The 26,153-nt window shown below is 37.5% G+C and overlaps 1 protein-coding gene across 1 annotated transcript in view; it reads right to left on the bottom strand.

The window, feature by feature from the left end:
* Nucleotides 1–26,153, bottom strand: part of DPP4 (dipeptidyl peptidase 4) — a 109,354-nt gene that overhangs the window by 52,715 nt on the left and 30,486 nt on the right. The window contains exons 6-10 of the mRNA XM_072612156.1: nucleotides 24,372–24,424; nucleotides 24,183–24,255; nucleotides 18,960–19,080; nucleotides 14,806–14,966; nucleotides 11,783–11,895 (exon numbers count right to left, since the gene is read on the bottom strand). Coding sequence (XP_072468257.1) covers nucleotides 11,783–11,895; nucleotides 14,806–14,966; nucleotides 18,960–19,080; nucleotides 24,183–24,255; nucleotides 24,372–24,424 — 521 coding nt within the window. The remainder of the gene's footprint in view (nucleotides 1–11,782; nucleotides 11,896–14,805; nucleotides 14,967–18,959; nucleotides 19,081–24,182; nucleotides 24,256–24,371; nucleotides 24,425–26,153) is intronic.

A 26,153-nucleotide genomic window follows, 5' to 3' on the forward strand; every position in this document is an offset into this window, starting at 1 on the left:
CTATAGCCACAAGTCAACCTTCCTGGCTCTGGAACTAGCTCTCTCTTAACTATGGCAGTGACGTCAAACTCAAGGACAAAGAGGGGCCACTACACCATGTACAAAGATCCCTGCATGCTGATCTAGTTTTAGAGTTTCATATTATCTATATTGGGTTGTATTTTTATTTATTTTGTTCAATATTTGCCAATTACATTTTAATTTGGCTCAGGCCACAGTCAAGAATGTTGTTGGCCACATTTCTGACACCTTTGAACTAAGGAATACTACCTCATTTATATAATTTATTACTTGTATGACCTAAATTGGGCATAATTGTCAGATTAATATTCTCAAAATACAGTAGTCTATCATTCTTTTGTTCAAAATCTTTAACAGCAATGTACTGAGGAAAATAAAAAGGTCCAAACTCCTCTGGCTTTACTTTTTGTCTTTTACAATCTGGTCCTACACTATCCTCTCCAATCACATGTCCCATTGTTTCACAGCAAAAATCTGGTTCCAACCAAGAAAATCTCCTATTGAGAACTCCTAACAAACTAATCTCACTCTTGCCTCTGTACACCTAATTAAGTTCTCTGCTTCTCACTCATAAAAATACTGAAGCTTAGTGGATGGAGAGTCTCAGAGTCAAGAAAATCTGAATTCAAAAAATTATCCTCAAACAGAATGCCTTTAGCCCATCTGTCCATCTATCCAAACCTTATTCTCCCCATCCCAATCCAGGCCTGCCATCACCTAGCAAAGCCTTACTTATCCATTAGGACCCAAGCTAAACATCACCACCCATACAATGTTTTTCCTGAACACCTCAGTTGGAATTTATTCTTCTCTCTTTTACATCCTTAAAAATTCAATATCCACAAACTTTGCCAAATTATAACTGCAGTATGCATGACATTCTACTAGGTAATGAACAGGATGCAAAGATAAGTAAGATGTGGTCACTAGTCTCAAAGAATTCCTCATCTAACTGGGAAAATAAGAAAGAACAAACAGAATATAAACTAACATAGTAGATGCAAGGGTGAGGTACAAAAAGATGTTATGAGAGCTCTGAAGGTAGGAAGTAACTTTTCAAGCTAACAGCTGTGGAGAAAACTTCATGGAACAGTAGAATGAGCATTGGTTCTGGAGTCAAATATCCTGAGTTCAAATCTCACTTCCTATTGCTTAATCCCTGTGTTACCTTAAGATAAGTCATTTAACTTAGTAGATGGTGTCTGAGGTCCCTTCTAATACCAGGCCTACAAGCTACTTCTAAGCTAGTCAGGAATTTTACAGATGGAGACAACTGGCATTTACATAACGCTTTATGACTTACAAAGCAAGTCACATTCATTATTTTATTTGAGATGGGCTTATTTTGTACTGCCAATAAAACACTTAAACATATTGCCTTGTATTGTAGACATTTGTGCCCAGATCAGATTTCTTATCTGCTAAATATAATTAGCTTTTCTTAAGTCTTCATTCTCTTTGAACTTCATACAGCTATAGACACTGAGAACTACACTCCTTCCAAGCATGGCTGTCCCCCCACAACCTTCTGTCCCAGACCCCCTTTCTTGTTTCTCAATATTATTTTCCTTTGGTGACATCATTAGCTCCAATGGGTTTGAATTATCATCACTACAAAGATGACTTTCAAATCTACATATCCAACAATAATTTCTCTCCTGAACTCTAGTCTCTCATTCCATAATATGTGATAGATCATCTGGATATGCCTTAGGCATATCTCTAACCCAACAGGTCCAAAATGGAACTCATTATCTCTCACCCTAAATTTTATTCTCTTCTGATTTCCCTGTTTCTATTAAGGATACCACCATCCTTCTAGTCATCCATGTTCACAAACCTGAAGTCATCCTTGACTCTTCTCTGTCCCCCACCTTATATATGTAATCAATTAAAAATTTTCTCAATTCAAGCTCTACAATATCTTTCCCGTACATTTCCTCTTTGACACCCACCATCATCTTGGTTTAGGGCTCGCAGGCTGCAAGTTGTGCAGGCCTGGTTTAGATCCTTGCTACAGCTCAACCTAGACTTTTTCAATAGACTGCTAACTGACATTTTTGCTTCATTCCCTCCCCCCTCTAAAATATCTTCTTAAGGAATAACTCTAATAAGATAGAACAAAAAAAAATCATCAATGGTTTCCTACTACCTCTAGCATAAAGTAAAATCTCCTCAGCCTAGCATCTGAATCCCTATATAATCTGGCCTCAACTTACCTTTCTAATATTCTAAATTACTCCCCTTTCATATACTCTCCCTTTCAGACAGGCTGGCCTACCTTTTGCTCCCTACTGCTAGCCCTGTGTCTTTGCACCATCTGTCGCTCATGCCTACAATATAGTCTCCTCTCACTTCTACTTTTTAGAAGCTCAGCTTAAGCTCTTATGTGGCCTTCTCATGATCCCCACCCCTCAGCTATCGGTTCTCTCTCTCCTTCCTCAAACTGTCTTGGAATGACTTCACTATATGCATGTGTGTCCTCCTAATAAAATGTAATCTCCTTGAGGGTATAGATTCCTTGATTGCTGTCTTTCTATCTGCAATGTATATAGCCAAACAGCTTGTGCGTAATAGGGCCTTATAAATCATCTTGAAAGTATTATGTCTTAGACATTTTGTCCTGCACAATGCCTTTTACACATGTGCCTCATAAATATTTTTTTAAATGAAAAAAAACAACATCCTAAAATCTACTGTTAAAGCTTGAAGTAAATATTCTGCAGCATGGCTACACTCTGTGTGGACAAAGTTACCGCACATCCAGCCAGCCTTCTTTCTATCTATTTCCTAAAGCAGAAGGAGAGATGGAGGGGAAATGGTGGTGAGGAGGCCCTTTGTCATCTTCTCCACTTAAGTCCTGTTCCAATGCTTCAGTCTGGGTTCTCACAATAGTTCTGCCAGTGGAGTTCAAGCTCAGGCAAGTCTTGGAAAATTCAGACTTGGCAATAAATTCGACATCTTTTGTCTACGAACCAGTCTTATCTACATCTGCAAAGGCTCATCACTACAAAGCTGATTGCAAGGTAATGAGTTTTTGTGGATCAAGGACTTGCAGTCTGCCAGAAATCTTTGGAATTAAGTACTAAGAAGTATGCCATTAAGATACCTTTATTTAAGCAAAGACTCATATCTACTGATCAAAAAAAACTGACAGTAAAAAGTTAAGATCTCCCCCTTCTAAAACATAAATAAGCAAGTTGGAAAGTCAAATAGTTCAATCAAGTACTCCAGGAGTCTTTCCAGTGTATTTATAGGCTGAATAAAGTTCAATCAACTTCTGGCCTTCTGCTTTCTTTGTAGTTCTCCAGAGTAAAGAATGAGGTCTACACACATGGATTCATAATATAACAATAAATGTTAGATCTGCATACTTCAAATTCAATATAAGAGGAAGCTGAATGAGTGTATGCAATTTATCCATTAGCCAGGAGATAAAGAGCCTAAGCTGTCATAAGGTACCACTGGTCATAATAAAGATGCAAAAGGGTCCAAATGTGTGTATTACCGAAATACTTCAATTCAACTATGGGAGCATATATACCCAACAAATAGTGCTATAAGCAGTCCCTGACCTAAACATACTTTCATACTAAAAAAAGATTAGGAAAAGAGAAGAATGAAACTCAAGTAGAAAAAGGACTGAAATAAATTGAAATATCAGTATTTGCTCCATCTGGGGAAAAACTTGACCTGTCTTGTATACATGTGAGCCTAGGAGAGCTTTAAAGTACTGACGACTGTGGCTGAAACAGATCCTGTGGATTCTGTACTCTGATCAAGCAAATGACTACATAGTACACCTTTTCATAAGGTCAATAAATTCATTTCAACTCAATACACATTTACTAAGCACTTGCCATTTGCAAGACACTACGTTAAATGAGAGATGCCAAGATACTAAATGCCAGAGTCAATGACTATAACATGCTTGTTTATGTTCTACTGGGGAGAGAAGTAGACAGTAGATATATATACAGGTAAATATATGATACAAGCTAGAGAGTGAGACAAAGTGCTCTAGGAAAATTTAAAGAGAGACAACTCTAGGTAGAAGGGGAAATATTGGGGAAAGAGGAGGATTTTATCAAATCAAAGAATGCTTCACAGTGAATGTGGTTCTTGAGCTGAGTCTTGAAGGAAGACAAGAAAATATGAAAGGCAGATTGATGAAAATGTACATTTCTTGGTCAAAGACCAAGCCTTAAACCCAATTCACTCTGGAGCTCATAGACTGGACAGGAAGTCCCCACCCACCTAGCACAGAGTGGATGTAATAATTAAATAGTAATTGTTTCTCTTTTACCCAGGAACCCTGAGGGTCTTCCCCTCCCAGTTTGATTTTTATGAAAGGGGCCATCTCTTGAGTAACTTAAAGAAGCCTATTCACTGAATAAGTGTATCTCACTCAAAGTGAGAATATGATACAACCTTAGCCTGAAAGGGCTAAGGTCTCCCATTGCATCCTGAGCCATCTCCAGCTGTCCTGATGAATATCAGGCCACTGGACCCAGATGGCTCAGGAGAAGAAAGTGAGGTTGGTGACCTTGCACAGCCTTCCCTCACTCAAATCAAAGTCAACCGCAAGTCATGTCATCATCTTGATGTCATGGTTCTCTTCAAGAATGAAGGACAAACGCAACGCAACAACAACATTCCAGGCAGTGGAAATGAAATGGTCTTGGGAGGCACTATTCATTTTTTTTCTCCCTAACAACCAACTTGGCTTTGCCGCAATTGCAACGCAGGCTATATAGTTCACTTTATGCAAGAGATTTGTTCTTCAAATATCAAACATTATTTTTTCTACGCAAGTCATATTTAATGCACTAAGGAAGCTCATGTTTCTGCATATCCTACAACTGAAACTTTGATAAGCCAAGAAGTCATTCCTACCATATACCTTTCACATCAATTGTTTTTATCAATTTTCCAAATTAGCTTTTATGTAAATCTGCTTTTTGCATCCTGGGTTTTCCTAAAATAAGTTGTAACTCTATTAACTTATAGAGAAATAAGACCCAAACAAGCAACAGCAAATTGTCAGTTAACTAATTCTGTAAATAATCAATGGAAATTGAGAGACACTCTGAATGTAATAATTAAATAGTAATTTATCAACCTCTGAATTATCATGCTTTCCAGTTTTTCTGATCCTTGGCCCCAGCTTTTTCATGTGTGCCTAAAGCTTGAACCTGCCTCCTCATCCATATTATTATGGAGTTAGACTAAGTAATCCTTAAGATACCTTCCATCTCTAGAACCTATGACTAAATTTACAAAAGAGGGTGAGAAGTATTAGCAAATGGCAGTATAATGAATATTAGCAAACAGCAGTGTGGTGTACGAGATAGAGCTTTAGCCTCAGCCCAAGGGATCCAGGTATGAATAATGCCCCAGACACTTTTGGACTATCTAAATAGGAGGAAGTCACCTTATCTCCTGAAGTATCAATTTCTTCCTCTTAAAAAGGAAGTAAGAATATTTGTATCATCACCTCAAAGGAAAGAAGTATACTCTGAATACTTTCAGAGTAATACGCAAATATGAATTAGGAGTATTGACTGGAAGGACAGAGGCACTAACTACATGTAGTCTCTGATCCTTACATAATGGACAAGAAGCATCACGGAATATCCTCAGGGACTCTGCACTTTCTCTTCCACCTTTTGCCTAGAAGTTCTAGTACCTGATTGAACTTCATAATTGAGCCTAAGATGAGTCAGAAGTGCCACTTGACATCATTTCCACTGTCATCTTCTATGTGTCACAGGTGCCTCGTCACTGTCCTATGCAAAGGCATGCTTACTGCCCACACCACCCTTATTCAAAACACTAGAGACTTCTTTCCAAGTTGGCATTAAATCATTAATGCCTAATCTTTGGCATCACAATTCAAAAAGTTCGTCTTATTATATTACCATGTAGCCCACATATCTCCAGATAATGGATTTCAGAACAATTTACTTAAGACATTAATCCAGTGCACTCTTTTGAGGGCAGCTAGGTGGTACAGTAGATAGAGCAGAGACAGGATTCAGAAAGACTGGAGTTCAAATTCGGACTCAAGACACTTACTAACTGTGTGATCCGGTACTGATAATGCATTTTTGCTTATAGTTAATATAATTTTGCTTCTTAATGGAAAGATCTCTCTCCTCATCCATTAATAGGCCCATGTGATCTGCTTAAATCACCTGGATTTGGGATGTAAAGCATAATGCCTCTATTTTTCCCAAGATCCATGCCCATTTAGATTGTAAGGCCAAGGATCCTAGATGAGTGGAGTGTAATGGCAAGCAAAGCAGGATCTTTCACTGTTTTGTTTTAGTATAATAAAGTGCCTCTGACTGAATAATGCGATTAAAGAAGACCTTCCCCACCCATTAATGGGCCTGGGAAGATTTGTAGGAAGGCCCACACCTTTTGTAAAAGAGGCACTGGTTCTCAAGGGTTGTGATGCCCTCTGGCTCTGAAAACGTATAAGTACTTTGAGGAGAAGTTTACTTTCGAGTTTACTCATTGGAAGTGTTTGTTTGGTCAGAGATTCTGGGAAGCCACTAAGGAGTTTTGAAAACCCAGATGTTGGTGTTTCTCTCTGGTGACTATGTATGTATGTAATGGGTAGACAGTTGGATCTGTCTGTTGAGCTATGATGTATGTATGTCTTGTTTATAGTCAGACAAATGGAACCCCTGTCTGCTGATCTTTATTTCTCTGTATTTTCTCTGAAGTTCAGGATGTTGACTTTTTCACCTCAACTAAGTGAATGATACATGTGCTTGACTAAAGTGATTACTGACCCCTCAAAAGTGCCTTTCCTTCTAGAAAAGCAGATCAAAGAACCTGTGACAGCAGGCCCTCCTGTGTATGTCGGGGTGCTTGCTTTTACAGACCCTAGCCATGTTACTTAAACCTTATTTGCCTCAGTTCCTCATCTGCAAAATGGGGTCACACTGAAGAAGGAAAAGTCAAACCATTCCAGTATCTTTGCTGAGAAAACCCCACGGACAAAGTCCATGTGATCCTGCAGAGGCAGACACAGCTCAACAATGATAATGTTTAATATAAAATTTTGGAATAATCTCTTTGTTCTCTCTGAAGCAAACTCAGAGAATGCCTCTTCCTATGTCAGCAAAAGCCAGCCAAGGCTGACTCTACATTCCTTAGGAGACCTTTAACCTAAGACACTATATCTTATTATCTATAGACATATACTATGTTTGTTATGGCATATTAGTAGTAAAGAAAATATAGACATCTTAGGTCATAATTTCAATTGAAACTTTGTTCACCCTTTCCTGTGTCAGCTATTTCAAGTACCTGTTTAGGACAGGAAGCCTGGTGGGATTTTCTTATTGTATGTCACAGAGACTATATGTTTACACAGCCTGGAATCGCAAGGCCCAACTGACATTGCTTTGTTAATTGTCCTGTCTTAACTGAATTTATGGTTTGCTTAATTAGGAGAGTTTCTTTCTCACGGCAAAATGTATATAAGCCAGAAGATTTCTGCACTGGGTAGCCAGAACATTTCTGGCTCCATAATGCATTATGTTACCATTATCTTTAATAGGGAATTGATTAATTAATTAATTAAATCATAAAATGTATGCATTTAGCCTGTTGCCTTTTCTTTAACAAAGTTTAAAGGTCAACAACAACAACTCCTGCTCACTTGCTCCTCCTCCTCTTTTGAGATTCGCACTGTGCATTGTCAGTTAAAAATGCTCATACTCAGGTACTGAAAGAGCTAGTGAATGTAATTGCTGAACAAGTATCAGTAATCTTTAAAAGGCTGTGAAGAATGAGAGAAGGATCAAAGGATCAGAGGACAAATTTCTGGCTTTTCCAGAAAAGGAAAAGAAGGAAGTCTGTAACAATAAGTCAGTAAGTTTGACTTTGATTCACGTCAAATTCTAGAACATATCATTTTGGAGAAACCTGACAAACAGCTGGAAAAAAAAGCTGTGATCACTGAGAGCCAACATGGTGGAAATTCTCATGAAAAAATTGGGAGAGATGTGGAGTACCTGACAGTCTAAGTAGATGGATCTGGAATTGGTTAAATGGCCAAGCCAAAGCATAGGATATAGTAGGTCAAGAGAATACTACTCGTCCCTAGGCTGTTTGGCATTTTTATTGATGACTTAGGCAAAATTGCTTATTGACGTTGATGGTGATGTAAAATAGGGAGAAAATGGCAAATTATAAATTATATATATTTATTAAGAACTTATAGGTAACAGGAACATACTAAGAGTTGGAGATACAAAGAAAAAAAGTAAAACGGCCCCTGCCCTCAAAGAGCTTCTATCATAATAGAGGAGAATAAACACACACACAGAGACACACACAGACACAGACAGACAGACAGACACACACACACACACACACACACAATACATGTGGTCATAGGAGGTAGGGTATTGACAACCAGAGAGCTCAGAAAAGACTTCAAGTAAAAGTTGGCACTTGAACTCAATCTTGGAAGGAATATATGGATTCTAAGAGGCTGAGGTGAGGAGGGAGTGTATTCCAGGCATGCAAGACAGCCAATACAAAAGCACAGAGGTGGGAAATGGTGCTACATGCATGCAAAAGGGTAAGTCATTACAGCTAGATCACAGAATATTAGACAGAGAGTAATATATGTAAGAAAATTGGAAAAGCACAAAAGGGAGAGATGATGAAAAGTTTTAAATGCAAAATAGAAGAGTTTGCATTTCATCCCAGAAACAACAGAGAGTCACTGGAGGGGGGTGAGGGAGGCCTAGTGCAGAGTTGACAAGAGATGTGGGCTTTAGGAAGATTATTTTGGCAACTATGCTATGGAAAATGAATTGGAGAAGGGAGAGATGGTAGAGAAAGAACTAGAAACAATGGGGAAAAGTTGTAAGAGGAAAATTAAGTCTTGATATAAGGAAAAATGTCTAATAAAAAGAGCTACAGAAAAATGGGATAGTTAGCCAGAAGAAGTAGGCTCCCCTATGCTAGAGATCTTTATGCAAAGGTTGAATTGACCACTTGCTGGGTATATTATAAAGAATATTTTTCTCTTTACTAGTTGTGTGACCCTGGGCAAGTAACTTAACACTGACTGCCTCAACGAAAACTAAATAAATAAATAAAAAGAATATTCTTCCCAGTTATTCTGTGCACTACTTAGAGGCCAAAATCCTTTTTAACTCTGAACTTTTTTGTGATTATTGGATGATTTTAACTTATTAACTGTTTTCAGTTTAGGAGCTATAAGAATTCAGTACAAAGGAATAAAAGAACATATCCACTCAACTTTATTTAAAAATTTAGAATAAGTAGTGATTTTTGTATACTACAAGTCATTCATTGTTTTACCTCAAATAGCATTATAAGCCTTTCTGCATAGGAGGGTAAATTAAGGGGAAAAAATATTAAAGCTATGTAATACTTCACCTGTGTTAAGCTCTATTGCCCAAGAAAGCAGAAGGAGGCAAGGCGTTGGGGCACACACTTGTAATCCCTGCTACTGGGAAAGATAAGGCTGGTGAATTAATGGAGTTCAGGAGTACTGAGCTACAATATGCTACGTCAATTAGGTACCTAAGGAGGGGTGAACCAGTCAAACTTAGAAACAGAGAAGGCCAAAGCTCCTGTGGCAATCATTATTAGCATCAGGCCTACTAGAGGCCTCCACATTTTCAGCCTGGGCAAGATAGGAAGACAGAGAGCGAGACAGAGAGAGAGAGAAGGGAGGAAGGAAAGAAGGAAAGAAAGAAGGAAGGAAGGAAGGAAGGAAGGAAGGAAGGAAGGAAGGAAGGAAGGAAGGAAGGAAGGAAGGAAGGAAGGAAGGAAGGAAGGGAGGAAGGAAAGAAGGAAGGAAGGAAGGAAGGGAGGGAGGGAGGGAGGAAGGAAGGAAGGAAAGAAAAAGAAAGGAAGGAAGGAAAGAAAAAGAAAGAAAGAAAGAAGCTGGAGGTAACTGAATATAATACTGGATTGGTTGGATTGGATAGAAAGTTAATGTAATGCTCTTTTTCTGAAATATTTCAGGGAAATTTGCTGGGTAACATACCAAAGAGTGCTTAACTGATGTGTTTTACTGACTGGCAAGTATTCCTTGAATTAACTTAGCGCTACTCCTTCTTTTAATGCTGCCCAGAAAATAAAGCATGTCATAATACCAAAATATAGCTGGGTGGTTTTGAAAATATGGCATCCTTACTTGATGTTAGCACAATCAAGTGATGTGCTTGGAATAATTTTTTGTAAGAATGTATTTGTTTCCATGACATTTTAAATTTAAAAAAAAAGTTCTTTCAGAAATATGTCTGACAAGGAAATGAAAGATTAGCATCTTGCAAATGCAAGGTGTTTAATAAATGCTTCTTGAATTAGTCTAACACCAGAGAATCCTTACCACTAGTTCAACATAAAGAATATAAAAGAATAAAGACAAGTTGATGTTTCATTAATAAAAGGAAAAACAAAACAGAACGCAAGCCTAATTTTGATTGAGTTTACTGTACTAGCAAACACAATGGTACACTTCAAAAAAAATCCTCCCTGAAAATTTAGAATGATAAATCAGAGTTCATCCAGAAGGCTTTTACAAAAGGCATACAAAAAAGACCAAATGATTTGTAGCTATGTCTCAGGCATAGCCAAAAATTAGAAAGCAGATCAACCAAAACAATTCTTTAAACTATTGGGAAAATGTCTATGTCTTTGGACAAACTAAGTGTGTTGGGACAAATGTTTGGTTTTAATTATTTCATTGGGTTTCCCCATCTAAGCGGTAAATCCTGACATGAGTATAACTTGTAAAGGAGCTATGACACATTTCATTTAAGGAAAAAGAAGACACGTAAATAGGGGAAAACATGAAATTAAAAGCCTATAGCACAATTTTTTTTTAAAAAACCCTCCATAAGAACTGTGCTTTGCCACTTAAAAAGTCATAGATTATTCCATACTTCCAATACAATACAATATTGAATTTGCATTTAGGGTGTCTATCACACGGTACTAGGTTCTGGGAAAACAAACTCAAAATGAAACATTATAGACCTCAGAGAGTCCATATACTACATTCTATAGTGGCCAATTCAATGCTCTTTTGAGTTTTCTATTCTGAATCTTTCTGGGTTAAGAATCTATCTATTTACTAATACCAATTTCCTTTTTAAAGTACAATAAACTTCCTACATAATACATAATCCCTAATATCCTAATAGTAACTGCTAATACTGATAGAACACTTTGGTTTGCAAAAGCAATTTCCCTATCTCCTGTGATTCTGGCAACAACTGTGTTAGAGAGGTGCTACCCTTATTTCCATTTTACAGATGAGAACACTGAAGCTGAGAGCACTTAAATCACTTGCCCAAGGTCATACAGCTCTCTGAGACAAGATATGAATTCACATCTTCCAGACTACAAGTCTGATACTTTGCCACCTATCAGGCAGTTGTGCTATGGTTTTGAATTTTTTTTTTATTATAATCACAGGGATACTGTCTTATGAAAGGGCGTTTCAGGAACAGATGAAAATTTCCAAACAGAAACACTGGCTGAATTTACCAAAAAGAAATAAAGATTCCCAAATAAATGATCAACTGTGAAGTCTGCAATCATCCTCTGGCTACGGAAACTCAAACTTTTTTTTTTTTTTTGGTACACATCATGTACTTGCCAGACCTATAATCTGAAAAAATCTCAACATGATTGCTAAGAAACTCTAAAGCGATAGAACAATGTAGAGCTTCAGGGCCAACAACCTTACCTTATTAATATAGAAGCAGGAGCTACAATCTGTACCCGAGTTATATTAGTAGTTGCATTGATACCTGTTGTATCAATGACAAATAGTTTTACAGTTGGATTCGCTGTTCCTGCCTAGGGGAAAAAACATTTTTAAAAATACATAAACAAGTGGTATTTTGTGAATACAGTTTTTTCCATAAACTAAATATACAGAAATTATTAATGTTCTTTATCTCTAAATTAACTTTAAAAATATGAGAAATCAAATATTTCCTTCTATGCAGACCAAGTCAAAGCACTTACGAAGGGTAACTCTTTCACCTGCATCTTTTGAGGTTCATTTAATGAACATGTCAATTCAAGATAAAAGGTAGTTCTATTTAAAAAAAAAAACTATTTTCATTATTCTTTTTACAACTCATAAAGAAGAAGGTTATTTGTAAGGGTGAACACTAACATGGGATCACATGGCCAAGTTTTCTTAGCCTATCCAAATATGATTCTTGTACAATGTGACTCCCCTACCAAGGATTTCTCATTCTTAGCCTGAATCCTATGATTGGTTCTGATTAATCAAATAATTGATTAATCAGTTCACTGAATATCTTATCACTTATTTTTCATGAGCTGGATGATTTGATTGATGTCTACAAGACTAAAAGTTGGGCCAAGATCCCCTCCATCACCACACCTATACACTAGTTTATAGGCCTATATATGCATGGAGTAGACAGCTGAATTGACTTCGGTTATTGACAAATATACTGCGATCCTCAAATATCAGAGGTTATGGATGAATAGCCAAACCGAAGCCTACAGTGGGTTGCCAGAAGACTTAGTAACCAGCTATGAGATCCTAGCATAGAGCTAGAAGAGACTGGGAGAGTCATCTGGGTCAACCTTCTCTTTTTATAAATGAGGAAACTCTCAAGGTCACACAAGTCATAAATGGCTGAGCCAAGATCCAAACTCTGATCCCCAGTGCCAAAACCAATACTCTTCCTAAACCACTTGGACAATTTCTGAAGAGAATAAGCTTTTGTCTATAAGGAACCAGAGTTGGAGTCAATAATTTGGCGTTGAAATAACATAAATACATTAAAAGTCACAACTTCTCATGAGAAATACATATCTACCATGGTGGAATTCTAAAATAAAACTTAAGTAAGAAATCTGGATGAATTTTGACCTTCCATTTCCTGTCTTTTATGCCTTGGCCCAGGCTGTTGGGATCCTTGCCTTGCAATGCATTCACTCCATTTTCACCTCTGACTCTCAGAATCCCAATCTTCCTTGAAGGCTGGGTTCACATCCTTCCTAAACTAAGTTCTTCCTCATTCCTTTCCCTGTACTTATGGCCCCCTGACTACTCAAAATGACTGTGTATGTGTATCCTACCCTCTCTCTCAAGGAGACATATGAATTAACATTTAAATAGGGTTTCATCATCACCTGATGAACATGGGCTCAATTACCAGTGATTTTAAGAAACAACAGTCTTAAAATACTGTTTTGTAGGATAGATACAATTTAAAGCTACACTTCTAACTCTCCCAGACTTTCTCAATCACATATTGGAAGTACCCTCTGTAGCCACAGGCTCTTCCTCTGACTGACTCCCAAGTGCTGCCATTTTAAAATACACCCAGGCTGGCCGCGTACTCTTTCTTCTCCAGGCTACACTCTTGCCTTTCCTGCACTTTGATGCTCATCCACCAGGTACGTTCAGCCCCTCTCAACTCTTTTCAACTTTTTTTTAATGTGTTTTCTTCCTCCATTAGAATAGAAGGTAGGGGCACATAGCAGATACCTGATAAATATTTACTAAAGTGAATTGTATTACCAAAATCTGGCACAGTCAACGCTTAATAATTGTTTGTTAACTTTACTTGGTTATAGCTGATAAATCACTTTTCATACTTTACCTCATTTGATCCTTACCATAAGGTCTGAAGTAAGAGCTTATTATTCCGTCCATGGTATAGATATGGAAACTGAGGCTGATGTAAATACTTGCCTGGGCCAGCATTGAACTCAAATCTTTCTTACTCCCGTGTTACTTCCTTATAACATCCTTAACTCTTAGCTAAGCTCCCTCAGAGAAATTATTTCAGTTTTCACTCTGCATTCCTAGCAACTAGCACAATGCTTTGCATGTAATTGGTGGTTAATGAGTATCTGCTTAATGTCTGAAAAATATATCTGAGAAGCACCCAGGTGTCCTAGATAGAGAAATGAACTTTGCATCTCAGTTCTGCCTCTAATTACCTGAGTAACCTTGGGCAAACTACTTCATCTGTGTGGGTTTGTTTCCTTATCTGTAAACTGACAGGTTTATATTAACTAGTTTCTAAGGGTCCTCTTAGGTCCCCAGGAATATTTATGAACATAAACACAGAGTTTGCAACTAGTTTTGTTTTTTTTTGCAGGGTCACACAACTATTAGGCGTCTGAGGTCATATTTGAACTCAGGTCCTCGTGACTTTGGGGCTGGTGCTATATATCCACCATGCCACCTGGCTGCCCCACAGCTAATTCTTAAAACTTCCTGAAAGACCTAGGAGGAACATCTTTCTGAACTTGACATACTAAGCTCCTACTAAGAAAAATGTTCCATGCCTAGGATAAACTCAATTAACAAAGGAACATACATCACTCCCATTGTTCAGTTTTGACCATTGTAACTCCCATTTCTTTCATTTGAGACCATCTAACTTCATTACCTACTCCCCTTTTTCTTTTAGAGAAGTCTCATTCAAACATTTTCATTTTCCCCTATCTCTCTTTCAAAAGCATTTTTCTAATCTTTTTCTGCTTGTCATTCCTCAAAGTTTTTGGAGAAATTACAAAACCTTAAATCACACTCTTTCCTGGGATAATAAAAATACTTTAAAATTGCCAGATGCTGTTGACTTCAGCAAGAGTAATCACAGCAAGCTGTTGAAGAGAAACTGACAATATTTTCATTAGCAGGAATGGATTAAAGGAAACCATTCTCTTTTAATCAAATTACCGAAACACTATATGGAATAGAACACAGACCTTTGGATACGGAAGCTGAATAGTCTTCGGGTACTGAAATGATTCATCAGAATAGAAGGAGTATTGCATGATAGGAACTTTTGTATCATTAAATTGGGCATATGCTAGAAAAGTGCCGTCTGGAGACCACCACAGAGCGGAGTAATCACTAAAGATTTCCTCTGGGGAAAAAAAAAAGATATAAATTCTTCAGTTACAAGAAATTTCTGATAAATTGGCTTTGGCATCCCAAATATTGTTCTCATTAGCTTAAGTAATTGCAGTAGAGTTCAACTAAATGAACCACTTTACGTTTCCTGAGCTTCAGAGTAACACACATAAATAAATGTAAGTTATATTTTCTGAATTTGGATTTCTAAATAGAATAATGTATTTTATTCCACTGTTATATGTTCTATCACCATTAAAAAGCATATTATCTATCCTCAATTTCTGCATTTTAGAATCCCCTACATTTTAATACTTAGAAACATAGTATTGAAAACCAATTGAATCAAGTATAGAAGAATAATCCTCTAATCTAATTTTCAAACATTTCCTGGGACAACCCATCCTTGCCCCTCCCCTCCCGCCAGGATTCTCAGTACCATACCCCACAGGATGCTGAAACAGTAGAAGATACTCAATAAGCGTACACAATGTTTATTCTACATAATTTGCCTCCTATCAGAGAAGGATGGGAAAATGACCACTAAATGTATATTATATCATAAAACACTATCACCCAAAATAATCTTCCCCATACATAATAACAACATCTGGAATTTTATAAATATCATCTCATTTGATCCTCACGACAATCTTGTAAGGCAGATAATACTGTTATTCCCAATTTACAGATGAAGAAACTGAGGTAAAACAAAGATTATGTGACTTGCCTAGAGTCCCAGAACTAGTAAGTGTCTTGAGATAGGGTTTGTCTTCCTGACTCCAACTTCAGTGCTCTATCCACTGAGCCACCTGTTAGAGATTTTGCTGATATTTACAAATTCCTCTTTGGGAAATTAAATGTCCCTTAGAGAAGGGGTTCTAAATCTTTTCTGTGTCACGGACCCTTTTTGCACTATGGTGAATTTTATGGTCTCCTTCTGAGAACAACTTTTTTTAAAATGTATTTGTTGTTCAGGTATGTCCAACTCTTTGTGACTCCATCTGGGATTTGCTTGGCAGAGACACTGGAGTGGTTTACCATATCCTTCTCCAACTCATTTTACAGATGAGGAAACTGAGGCAAACAGGGTTAAGTGACATGCTCAGGGTCACACTCAGGAAGAGGAGTCTTCCTCAATCTAGGCCTAGCAATCTATCCGCTGCACCACCCACCTGCCTCTTAAATGTATAAGTAACATATAAGTAAATGTGTAAGTGCAGAGGATTAAAAAAGCAAAGCAATGAAGCTGAAAGAGTTATCAAAATACAAAGAAAACAGACTGACGTACCTCAGCTTCAGAACTCTTGCTTTAAAGGATTATTCATATATCAAGTGTGATTTTACTCAATCAAGGCAATGCTAAATTGAGGTCAGCTTCAGCGAATCAATTTGGATTTTGTGTATATGAGGGAGAGAAAACATAATTGATTAAGTTGAGGGTTAAGAGGCCATAGGTTAAAGGGGAGGAGGAGGACTGATGGGGAAACTAACATTCAGGGGATCTTCTCTTTGTCCACCTTTAACATGAACATTCCTAGATTTAAAGGGACCTCACTCATCCTCTCCAAAGACAAAGCCTTCAGTACTAATTTGGAATGGAATACTCTTGTGGATGGAAAGAAAATCTTATGTTATATTGTTAATACTGTCAATTCTCAGGAATAAATATAGCCTCAGACACTTACTAGCTATATGACCCTGGGCAAGTCATTTAACCCCACTGCCTCCTCTGCCAAAAAAAAAAAAAAAAAAAAAAGACTGTCAAGGCTCAGGAATAAATATAGGCCCCAGAACAGTAGAACAGAAAGCATGTTAGACTTAAAAGCAGCAGATCTGGGTTCAAATCATTACTCTCATGGTTATCTATGGCCAAGGGCAATGCCTCTCACTTTCTCCAACTGTGAAATGGGGAAAACAGTACTTTTAATGTACCAAGTGACTGTAAAGCAATTACCTTATCAATCTTAAAGTGTTAAATAAGTGTGAGTGGTCACTACAAGTCAAAGTCTATTTTAATCAACTGAGAGTAGAAGGAAAGTTCCCAAATCATTTTCTTATAAGACACCCTTTTCAAGGGAATATCTTTCTAAAGTTTTTTAATTGCTATGGTTTCAGAATTTAGACTGCATTTTCCTATGTCAATTCACAAATGGCTAATTAATAGACTATGTCTATTTCTCACAAAAAGGGGCTATGTAATGTAGGGGGAATCAGGGAAGAGGAAGAGAGAGGAAAGAAAAGGATGAGGAAATGGAGAAGGCAGAGTTTGAAGGAGAAAGAGAACAAATATAAAATACTGAACTGAATTGAATTAAAAAAGGACGAGGAAGAAAAATAAGCGAAAAGTGAAGAATTAAGGGTTTCAATGAAATTTCCAAATATAGTTATCTCCTTTCTCCCATCCCAAATCAAAATTCCTTTTCTTCATATCATAGTTTTCAGAGTTAAAAGAGCCTTTATTGACCATATCACTGAACTCCTTTATTTAACAAGTAAGAAATCTCACCTGAAAAGTTTAGCTATTTGTCCACAAAGTCTTATTCTCTGACTTCACAACCAATGCTAATTCCACTACCATTTCCTCTAGCAAGTTAACAAAAGAGAATGCTTTTAAAATCAAATGAATTCTTATTTGGTAGGTTTTCTAGAAATGTAACAAAGTGTGGGGAATTTTTCAGCGTCCTAACAGATTTCTGGAAAGAAGGCATCCACCTCCTTCCTCTCCATTTCCATACCAAGTCTGAAAGCTCCAGGATTTGTTCCTTCTGCTTCTTAGGTCAGTGACGGCAGAGGTTTCTGCAGGTCAGGGCAAAGTCTGTCCAGGTAGATGACCAAAATGCCAGGGTAGGGTGGAGTGGAGCTATAGCAGTATCTATGGGCTCCTAACTATCTGTCCAGCAATTCTATTGCACAGCACGCAGCTACTCCATTAGAAAATACACCCAGGACCATTAAAATGTGCATTTGCATGTGACTGATTCTTTGGTTAGATACAAGAAGAGCTTAAAGCTCTGATCTAGGTAAGGAAAGTAAATTGATAATATCATCTACAATAATCAGATGTCCTGGGAATATAACCGAGCATCTTAGAAACCAGACCTCAGGTCACAGTTCTACTGTGTGACCTTAGTTCATTTCCTGGAGCCTCTGACTGTACTCCAAATGAGAGGACTGAACTAAATTATCTCCATGAAGTCCTTTCCAACACTATCTCTTCATGAGGAACAAATTTCTTTGTTGTATTTCTTTGACTTTTAGAAAATACCAGATTTAAGGAGTTAAAAGGTGGGGAGTTTGTTCTTTATAAAAATGGTTCATTTGTGAACAAATAATAATAATTAGGTTGGATCTCTTTAATCAGAACAACCTACAGGGAATTTGGGAACTTTCTCAAAATCCCATTTAGCCTGGCATCTACCAAAGAGCCTACTATACATTTGATCAACACACTCACTGTGCATGAAACACCCAAACATCACTTTCAAAAGCTGTTGATACTAATGACCTCCATATTTTAACAAATGTTATCTCTAATCAGTTTCCCCACTTTTAAAAGCAGGAAACCAATTTTTTTCTAAGGGCAAATGGGCACAAATTCTCTAGAAAACTGGCTTTCTCTCCCCAATGCCCCCACCCCTTAGGTTTTATTCTGTCTCTGCGTGGAATGTTGTGACACTATTTTTCTTTCCTTATCAACTACTGTTACTGAGATAGATCTGGCTGCAAAACCATCTGACTTGAATCTGTTCCCTCATGGGTCTCCAGGGCCTGGGAAGTTACCTAAACCTAAGTCTGCAGCAAGGCCACAGACCGAAACCCCTGTGGAAAACCCTGTGGTCTAATAATTTATAAGACAGGCTAGTGTAAAGCATTTCTTTAGCTTATAAACGAACACATTTTGTGTATTCTAAAATAGGCTGTGATACCGTGTATTTTACACATTTACTTTCAAAATCATAACTATTCATATTTTCTGCTTATAAAAAGTTTTTTAAAACTGTACCTTCATAAACCCAGTCAGTTATTCCATTAAATATTACATTTTCTTTTCCTTCATGGGTGATCCTCACAATTGGCAAATGTGGTTCATTTTTTATGTAAATATTATTATTCCAAACAAATACCTATAAAAAAAAGAACAATGCATTAGAACACTGTTTTTTATAATTCATTTATTTTTAGTTTTCAACATTCACTTCCATAAGATTATGAGTTTCAACATCAGAACACCTTTTAATCCAGCTATTTAGATGACAATTTGTATCATCACAACATAGGGGCAAATAAATCCTAATAAACACATAGGAAAACCCAAAAAGTAGGCTAGTTAGCTACCTGAACAAAGGATGGGCAGGATGAATAAAGACTGTTTTATTCTTTGTAATTGTACCTCCAGGCACCTAACACAATGCTTGGCACACCATAGGCACTTAATAAATACAGAGCTGACTGAATGCTTCACTGATGAAGTATCTTCCACCTCATGTCCTATTAGTATAGAAGCCTCAAAGCTTAGTAGTTTTCCATTAGTCAAAGCATGAATGTATGCTTTGAAAGTATCAACATGGTCAAAATACTTTTTATTTGAGTTTTATGGTTTTAAGTTTTTTTATTTATATATAATTATGCAATTTTATTTGCTGTTGGGAAGTAGAGAAAAAGTCACCAGCTTCATCAAATTCATCCATCCCTTTTCAATTCTCCCAAGTTAACTGGCATGACAATCAGGGATGTTATTGGCATGAAAAAGAAGCTTCTTTTTTGCTGGATGTTCATCCATGAAGTGTGGGTGTGCCTGGAAGCTCGACCTCAGTCCTGGGCTTTCTTCTCTGCTTCATATTCTCTCCCTTGCTGATCTCATTAGCTCTCTAGTGTACTTACTAGTTCAATCTTTACCTATACACAAGCAATTCCAAAGTATTTCAGTCAAATTCCAATCTCTCTCCTCAATTTAGGCTGTGCAGTACTAACTGCCTACCTGACATTTTGAACTGGATGTTCCAAAGGCATCTCAAACTCAACCTATCCAAAAAGGAACTCATATCTTTCCCAAAACCCATCCTCTCTCAAAATTATTCCATTTCTGTTTATGGTACCAGAATTCATTTGGTCACCACATTTTCAGCCTTGAAGTTCCTTGACTCATTCTTCTCTCTCATCCACCATATACAATCAGCTGATCCAAATTCTACAACATCTCTCACACACCCTTCTTCTCAGGAAAAGTTTTCTCACTTGGGTTACAGAAAGAACCTTGAAATTGGTGCCCCTAACTTCTACTTTCTGGCTTCTCCGATCCATTTTGCACACAGTTCTGAAATTAAATGTTCCTAAAATATGTCTAACTGTAACACTCTTGTACTCAAAAAATCTTCAATGATTCCCTATTACCTCTAGGATAAAATACAAAACCCTCACTCTGCTCCGTCACAATCTGGTTCCCTGCTACTCTTAACATCATATTCATCCATGACTTTGCACAAGTGGATTCATACACTTAGAATTAACTCTCTTCACATCTCTACCTTTGAGGGCAAGGACTTTCATTTTTGTCTGCATACTAATGCCTAACAGACTATTAATAAATGCTTACGAAATTGAATCAAATTGAATTGTTTTCTTATTCGAGCTGCATTTATTTTATTTATGCAAAGGCCATTTACTTCTACATACTGAAAAGTAGCCTAATTTGTCATGCATAATATTCTTAAGGCTGTCACAGCTGGTTGCAAATTTAAAATTCCATTTTCCTCTTATTTTTTTAATGGTATGATTTTTTTCTATTTAGTTCATTTGCAATTCATTACAGTATGTAGTACAAGAAGTAGGTCAAAAACTATTTTTCTCCAATGCCTCTCCGGTGTTCCCAGCAGTACTTAATAGATCTTTATTTTATTAATTTGTTTCAATTTTACTGATCTCATCTTTAATTTTCAAAAGCTCATCTTTACTGTTTGGTTTGGAATTATTAACTTATTGGTTGTATTATTTTTTTAATTGCATACTCAATTCTTTAATACTTTCTCTTTCTTGTCTGCTAATTCTAGAGCTCAAGGATATAAAGTTTCCTTTGAGTGCACACCATAATTTTAGTTTATTATTTCATTATTATAATCCTGTTGAATATGATTAATTGATTTTTCTTTCAGGAAGCCAATAATCTAGCCATTTGATGAGGAATTATTTAGTAACAGCAGCTATGATGGGGATAGGAACTAGATCTGTGATTTTATTGGTCTAGGGAGCTCCTGGAAAAGTTAACTCCCTTTACTGATGACAGTGAGAACCTTCTGTAACTCATAATCTAAGAGAGTTGCTTAAAGCACTGGGAGTTACTTTAGTTAAGGAACCTGCCCAAGGTCACACAGCAAATTATGTTTCAGAGGCGGTATTTAAAACCAAGCTTTCCCCTCTTCGAAGTCAGATCACTATCCACTATGCCATGTTGCAGTCTATTAAACAAAAAGACACTGAAAATGATCCCTGAGTATTGAGTGGTATAGCACCAATATGATATTCATGACACCTACAATAGCTATGAATATGCTGGTGTAATTCTGAATCTCCAAATACAACAGATTCTTTACATGGAAGACAGAACCAAAACATTCATTTAGATACCAGAAAGCCAAATCCATCATAACAACAAAGAAATCTAGGCACAATAACACAGGGGGTACTACCATCCCCAATCGAGCTTCGTTACTTTTTTGCTTCATTTTGTGAGCTAAACTAACAACTGCTTTTTCTTCTACCACCTGATACTTTCTAGCTTGCTCCTCTAAAGGAGTTTCAATGCTGCAGCATAAAAGCTTCTCATGCAAATCAGCCAACTCCCTTTCCATATGAACTTTCTCTTCCAGCAGCTTGTCTCTGCTTTACACATAAAGCAATAACTTGTTAGCAAGACCCAGTCTGTCCCATATAGCCCTCCTTGTTCTTTCCCTAAGAACTGACCTCTCAAATGGGATCTCTTGGGGCAGGGACAGCTCTACATCCAATTTCAATAGGAAGTAGCTGTAGAAGAAGAGGCCTTTGCCCCTTACCCCAAGATTTTAGACACTGTTCGTTCCAGGGGGGAATGGATTGCTTGTGCTCAAGCCCCATCCTAACATATTGCTCTATGTGCTTATTTTGTGTGATCCCAGTTATATTACTGTAAAGTTCTATTGATACCAGTTGCCTAAGACACTGATATATATGCTTATTTTATGTTATCCCTGTTACAATTCTGTTGATATCAGTTGCCCCACCAACCTATGTAATGAATACAAAAGATCTTGAGGCCAAATGTAACGATAATTTAAATGGGAAGATCTTTCCCATTCATTAATAGACCCATATGACCTGCTTAGATCACATGGAAGCCTAAGTCACATGTGGTGGGAGAAGCTTGCTGAGTAGGTGGAACAGGGAGGGTGGAGTAGAACTGGGATAAAGTTGGTAAGAGTAGTTAGGGCAGAGGGAGGAGAGGACATAGGCAAGCAGGCACAACTAGGCTCGCAAGTGTTTGTTTGTGATAAGACCCCAACAGAGGGGAAGACTTGGGAATGGCTTTCCCTTGCAGTGATAATGTGTATTGACTTCTTAGTTACTATGACAGATTTGGCTTTCTGGTATTGGGATTTGGCTTTCTGGTGTTGGAAAAAATCTTTTTCTTCTGTCTTCTATATGGAGATTCCATTACACTTTGTGATTCAGAACTACGCTGGGATATTCATAATATTCTCCCTTGGTGCTGTGAATATTACCTTGGCGATACAAGTGGCCTTCTCTGCTTTTGCAGTGGTGGGATAGCATAAGCTCCCAAGCCAGATGACCAAATTTCAACTACTGTCTGGCAATTCCTATTTGATCTTGGGCAAATCACGTTACCTCTTAATCATTTAACCATGTGCATAGCATATGGTTCCCTGTTTCTCATCTATGAAATGGATGGTAGTGGGGTATCTTCCAGATCTAGAAATGTAACCCTGTGAGGGAGAACTTGGTCAAATGATCTAAAAGTAGTACACTGTCCCTGTCTATAACAATCACAATAGGTCATTTAATTCATTCAACAAACATTTATTATATACTCATGTGCAAAGCACTCTACTAGGTGCTAAAGGAAATACCAAGTTTAGATAAGTCAATTCAATTCAATTCATATCTGTGCCCACTATGTACTAAACACTGTGTTAAGCACTGGGGAGACAAATAAGAAAAAAAAAGGCAGTCTCTGCCCTCAAGAAGTTTATAATCTAACGGAGAAAAATAAGAAAGAAGTAGGAAAGCAAGAAGGAAGAAGAACTAGGAGTACCCAGTGGAGTTTAAAACAGAAAAAACTTAATCCCTTCCCTAATACAAATAACTATGACATACAAAATTATACGATAAAAGCATTGAAGAGATCTGAAGTGGTACATAAGGTCCATGAAGCCAACAGCAATTAGAAGAATCAAAGTAAACTTCATGATGATCATGACAATGATTATGATGATAATGGCAGTACAAAATGTTTACAATTACTATCTCATTTGATCCTCAGAACAACCCTGGGAGATACGGTCAACATCCCTGTTTTACAATTAAGGAAACTCAGGCACATAGGGGTTAAGGGACTTTCTCAGGGTCATACAGGATATGTCTAAGGGTCAAATTTGAACTCAGGTATTCCTGACTCCAGGCCTGGTGCTCTATCCACTGAGTCACTTAGCTGCCTCATTGGCCATGCCTCAGGTAGGAAGAAGTTTTTTGCTTAGACCTTTAAGGACAGAAATTTAACAGGTATTACCAAAAAGGATATGCTAGGCATGGGACAAAGGTGCTGAAGTAAAAAAAAAAAAAAAACAAACAGTATGCACCAAGTATGTTTGGGGTTGGGCTATCTAGTATAAATGGAATGTAGATTATGTGGAAGAGAATAATATGAGATAAAGTTAGGTGTGGTGCCAGACTGGAGAGAGTTTGAATTCCAGTAAAAGGAATTTGAACATTTCATAGCAAAGAGAGTCACAGAAGACTTTTGAGCCAAGAGAATTTCACAACAGACCTATGGATCCATAAGACTAGGCTGGTAGAAGAACGCAATGAAAGAGGGAGAAAAGAGAAGCAAGGTACAGCAGTGGAAATAGAAAGCAGATATTATGGAGGGAGAATTTTAAAAATTTGATGAAGGGGAGAGTCAAAAGTAACCCCAAGGTTATGAATCTTGGCCCATGAAAAAATATCTGCATTTACTAACCAGTTTGTGACCAACTGGTGACCAAGAGATCTGCTGTATGACATCAGGCATTTTCTCTTCTAAAACCAACATTCTAGAAGAAAAATGAAAACAGAAAATAAATAATAGTTATGATTCACTATAATCTCTTCTTTCCCTCCCCCAAAACCAGTATTAACCCATGCTGGATTTTATATAAAAGTCACTGACCTGTTACTTAAATCATATATGGCATAAGAAGCTGTGAAGGAATGCCTCCAAGTCTGTAAAAGAAAACAGTTGAACTTTTTAATGACAATGACATTCTGAACATAAAAATCTTCTCACCTGTTCTTGGCAAGCTAGCTAAGTGTACAAGATAATTTGCAGTTCCTATGTTTTAGGTAAAGAAATTCCTATCCTAGACCTTCCTTATTGTCATTACTAAAATCATATCTCATCCTTTTGTATCTATTATGACTGAAAGGAAAAAAATAGGTATTAGCAGTTAAAAAACATCCTCTCTCCTACACCCCTATCTTAGTACTTCCAGGCTTCCTAAATATACATGAAATTCAGTAGAATTTTTAAAAAATAAAGAAAATAAGATTGGCTCCAGATATTTTAATTTGTAAATAAGGCTAGGAGTATGAAGAGTAAAAATAGTTTTTTAACATTTATTGGCCATATATTTGGCAAATTTGATTCTGCTTTATTAATAGCCATGAGGTCGGTCTCTGAAGTGTTTACTTGATATTTTGTTCATTTGCAGGGAATGGAGATGCTTAATATGGACACAAGATGTTTCTGCTTACGAGTCCCAGATGACAAGTCTGGTCTTTTCTGAGTCACAAATGAGTAACTTCCTTAAAAACTTCCCTGAATTTGTATAATAACAACAACAGTAATAACAAATCTCACAATTTTGTAGCTTTTTTTTCTTTACAGTTGCAGGACACTGTTGGGACTGGAAGCTCAATTCCGTGTGGACAGTCTCGGGCAGGTAAAAGTGGGACTTCTAAATCTTAGAGTCTTACGAGGCCCTCCATGAACAGCGGGGGTTCGAGAAGGTCAGACCGAGCTAGCTCGGCTAGCTCGGGTATTTCCGCCTCTCCCCCGGAGATACCTGATGGGTGGAGTCTCCCTGCCCTCGAGGTCGTCCCGGATTGGAGCACACCTAGTTACCTAACAGCACGGTATTGAGATGCAAACTGTGTGGCTGAAGATTAAGTAGGATTGAGGAAGCCTAAAAGCTCTCTTAGCACGTGTGGAGCCAAAGAGAAAAGTAGGGCTCCGCTTCTTTTCTTTCCTCTCTCCCCTCCCCCTCTCTCCCCGCTTGTACTTCTACTTCCAATCCCTTAAGCTTAGCCTCCTTAGGAAATCTCCCCCTCTTCGTCCTAAGAAAGAAGAGCCCCTGCACTTGTAACCGAAACCCTGTAATAAAGCTCAACCCCTGTTTGACTCTGGAACGTCCTTTCTCTCATACGTGCATCCGGCGTGGCCAGCCGAAGACCTCGGGAGGTGAGGTAAGGAAGACTCGGGTAGCCCAATACAGGCCTCTAGGCTTGGCAGGACACCATACAAACATGAACCTTTTAGAGTTTCAAAACAACTACTTATCTTACTCTACCTGAACAGAGTCCTGATTAGAGATGTCAAATTTCAGGAAACTTTGCGCCACTAACTAACTCACTGTCTTTCTTTTTTTTGGAGGGGGGGTGGTGGTGGTGGTGGCAGTTATTGAAAGGAAATTGAAAGTGGAAATTTTCATAAAAATATAAATACGTGCAAAGCTTACTGCTGTTAGTACTTCTTCCAGATACGAGGTTTATCATGAATAATTTTATTTACAAATAAATTTATTTGGTAGTTCAACAAAGAACTATACTCATGTTAATCTTTTTTTTGCAGATTTCAATTTCCTATTTCAAAGCTTTTACACAGGCTGTCCTTCATGACTAAAATGCACACTCTCACCCCTGTTTCTTAGACTCCTTAAAAACTTAGCTCAAG

This window comes from Notamacropus eugenii, chromosome 5 (genome assembly GCF_028372415.1).
Source record: "Notamacropus eugenii isolate mMacEug1 chromosome 5, mMacEug1.pri_v2, whole genome shotgun sequence".
Lineage (NCBI taxonomy): Eukaryota > Metazoa > Chordata > Mammalia > Diprotodontia > Macropodidae > Notamacropus > Notamacropus eugenii.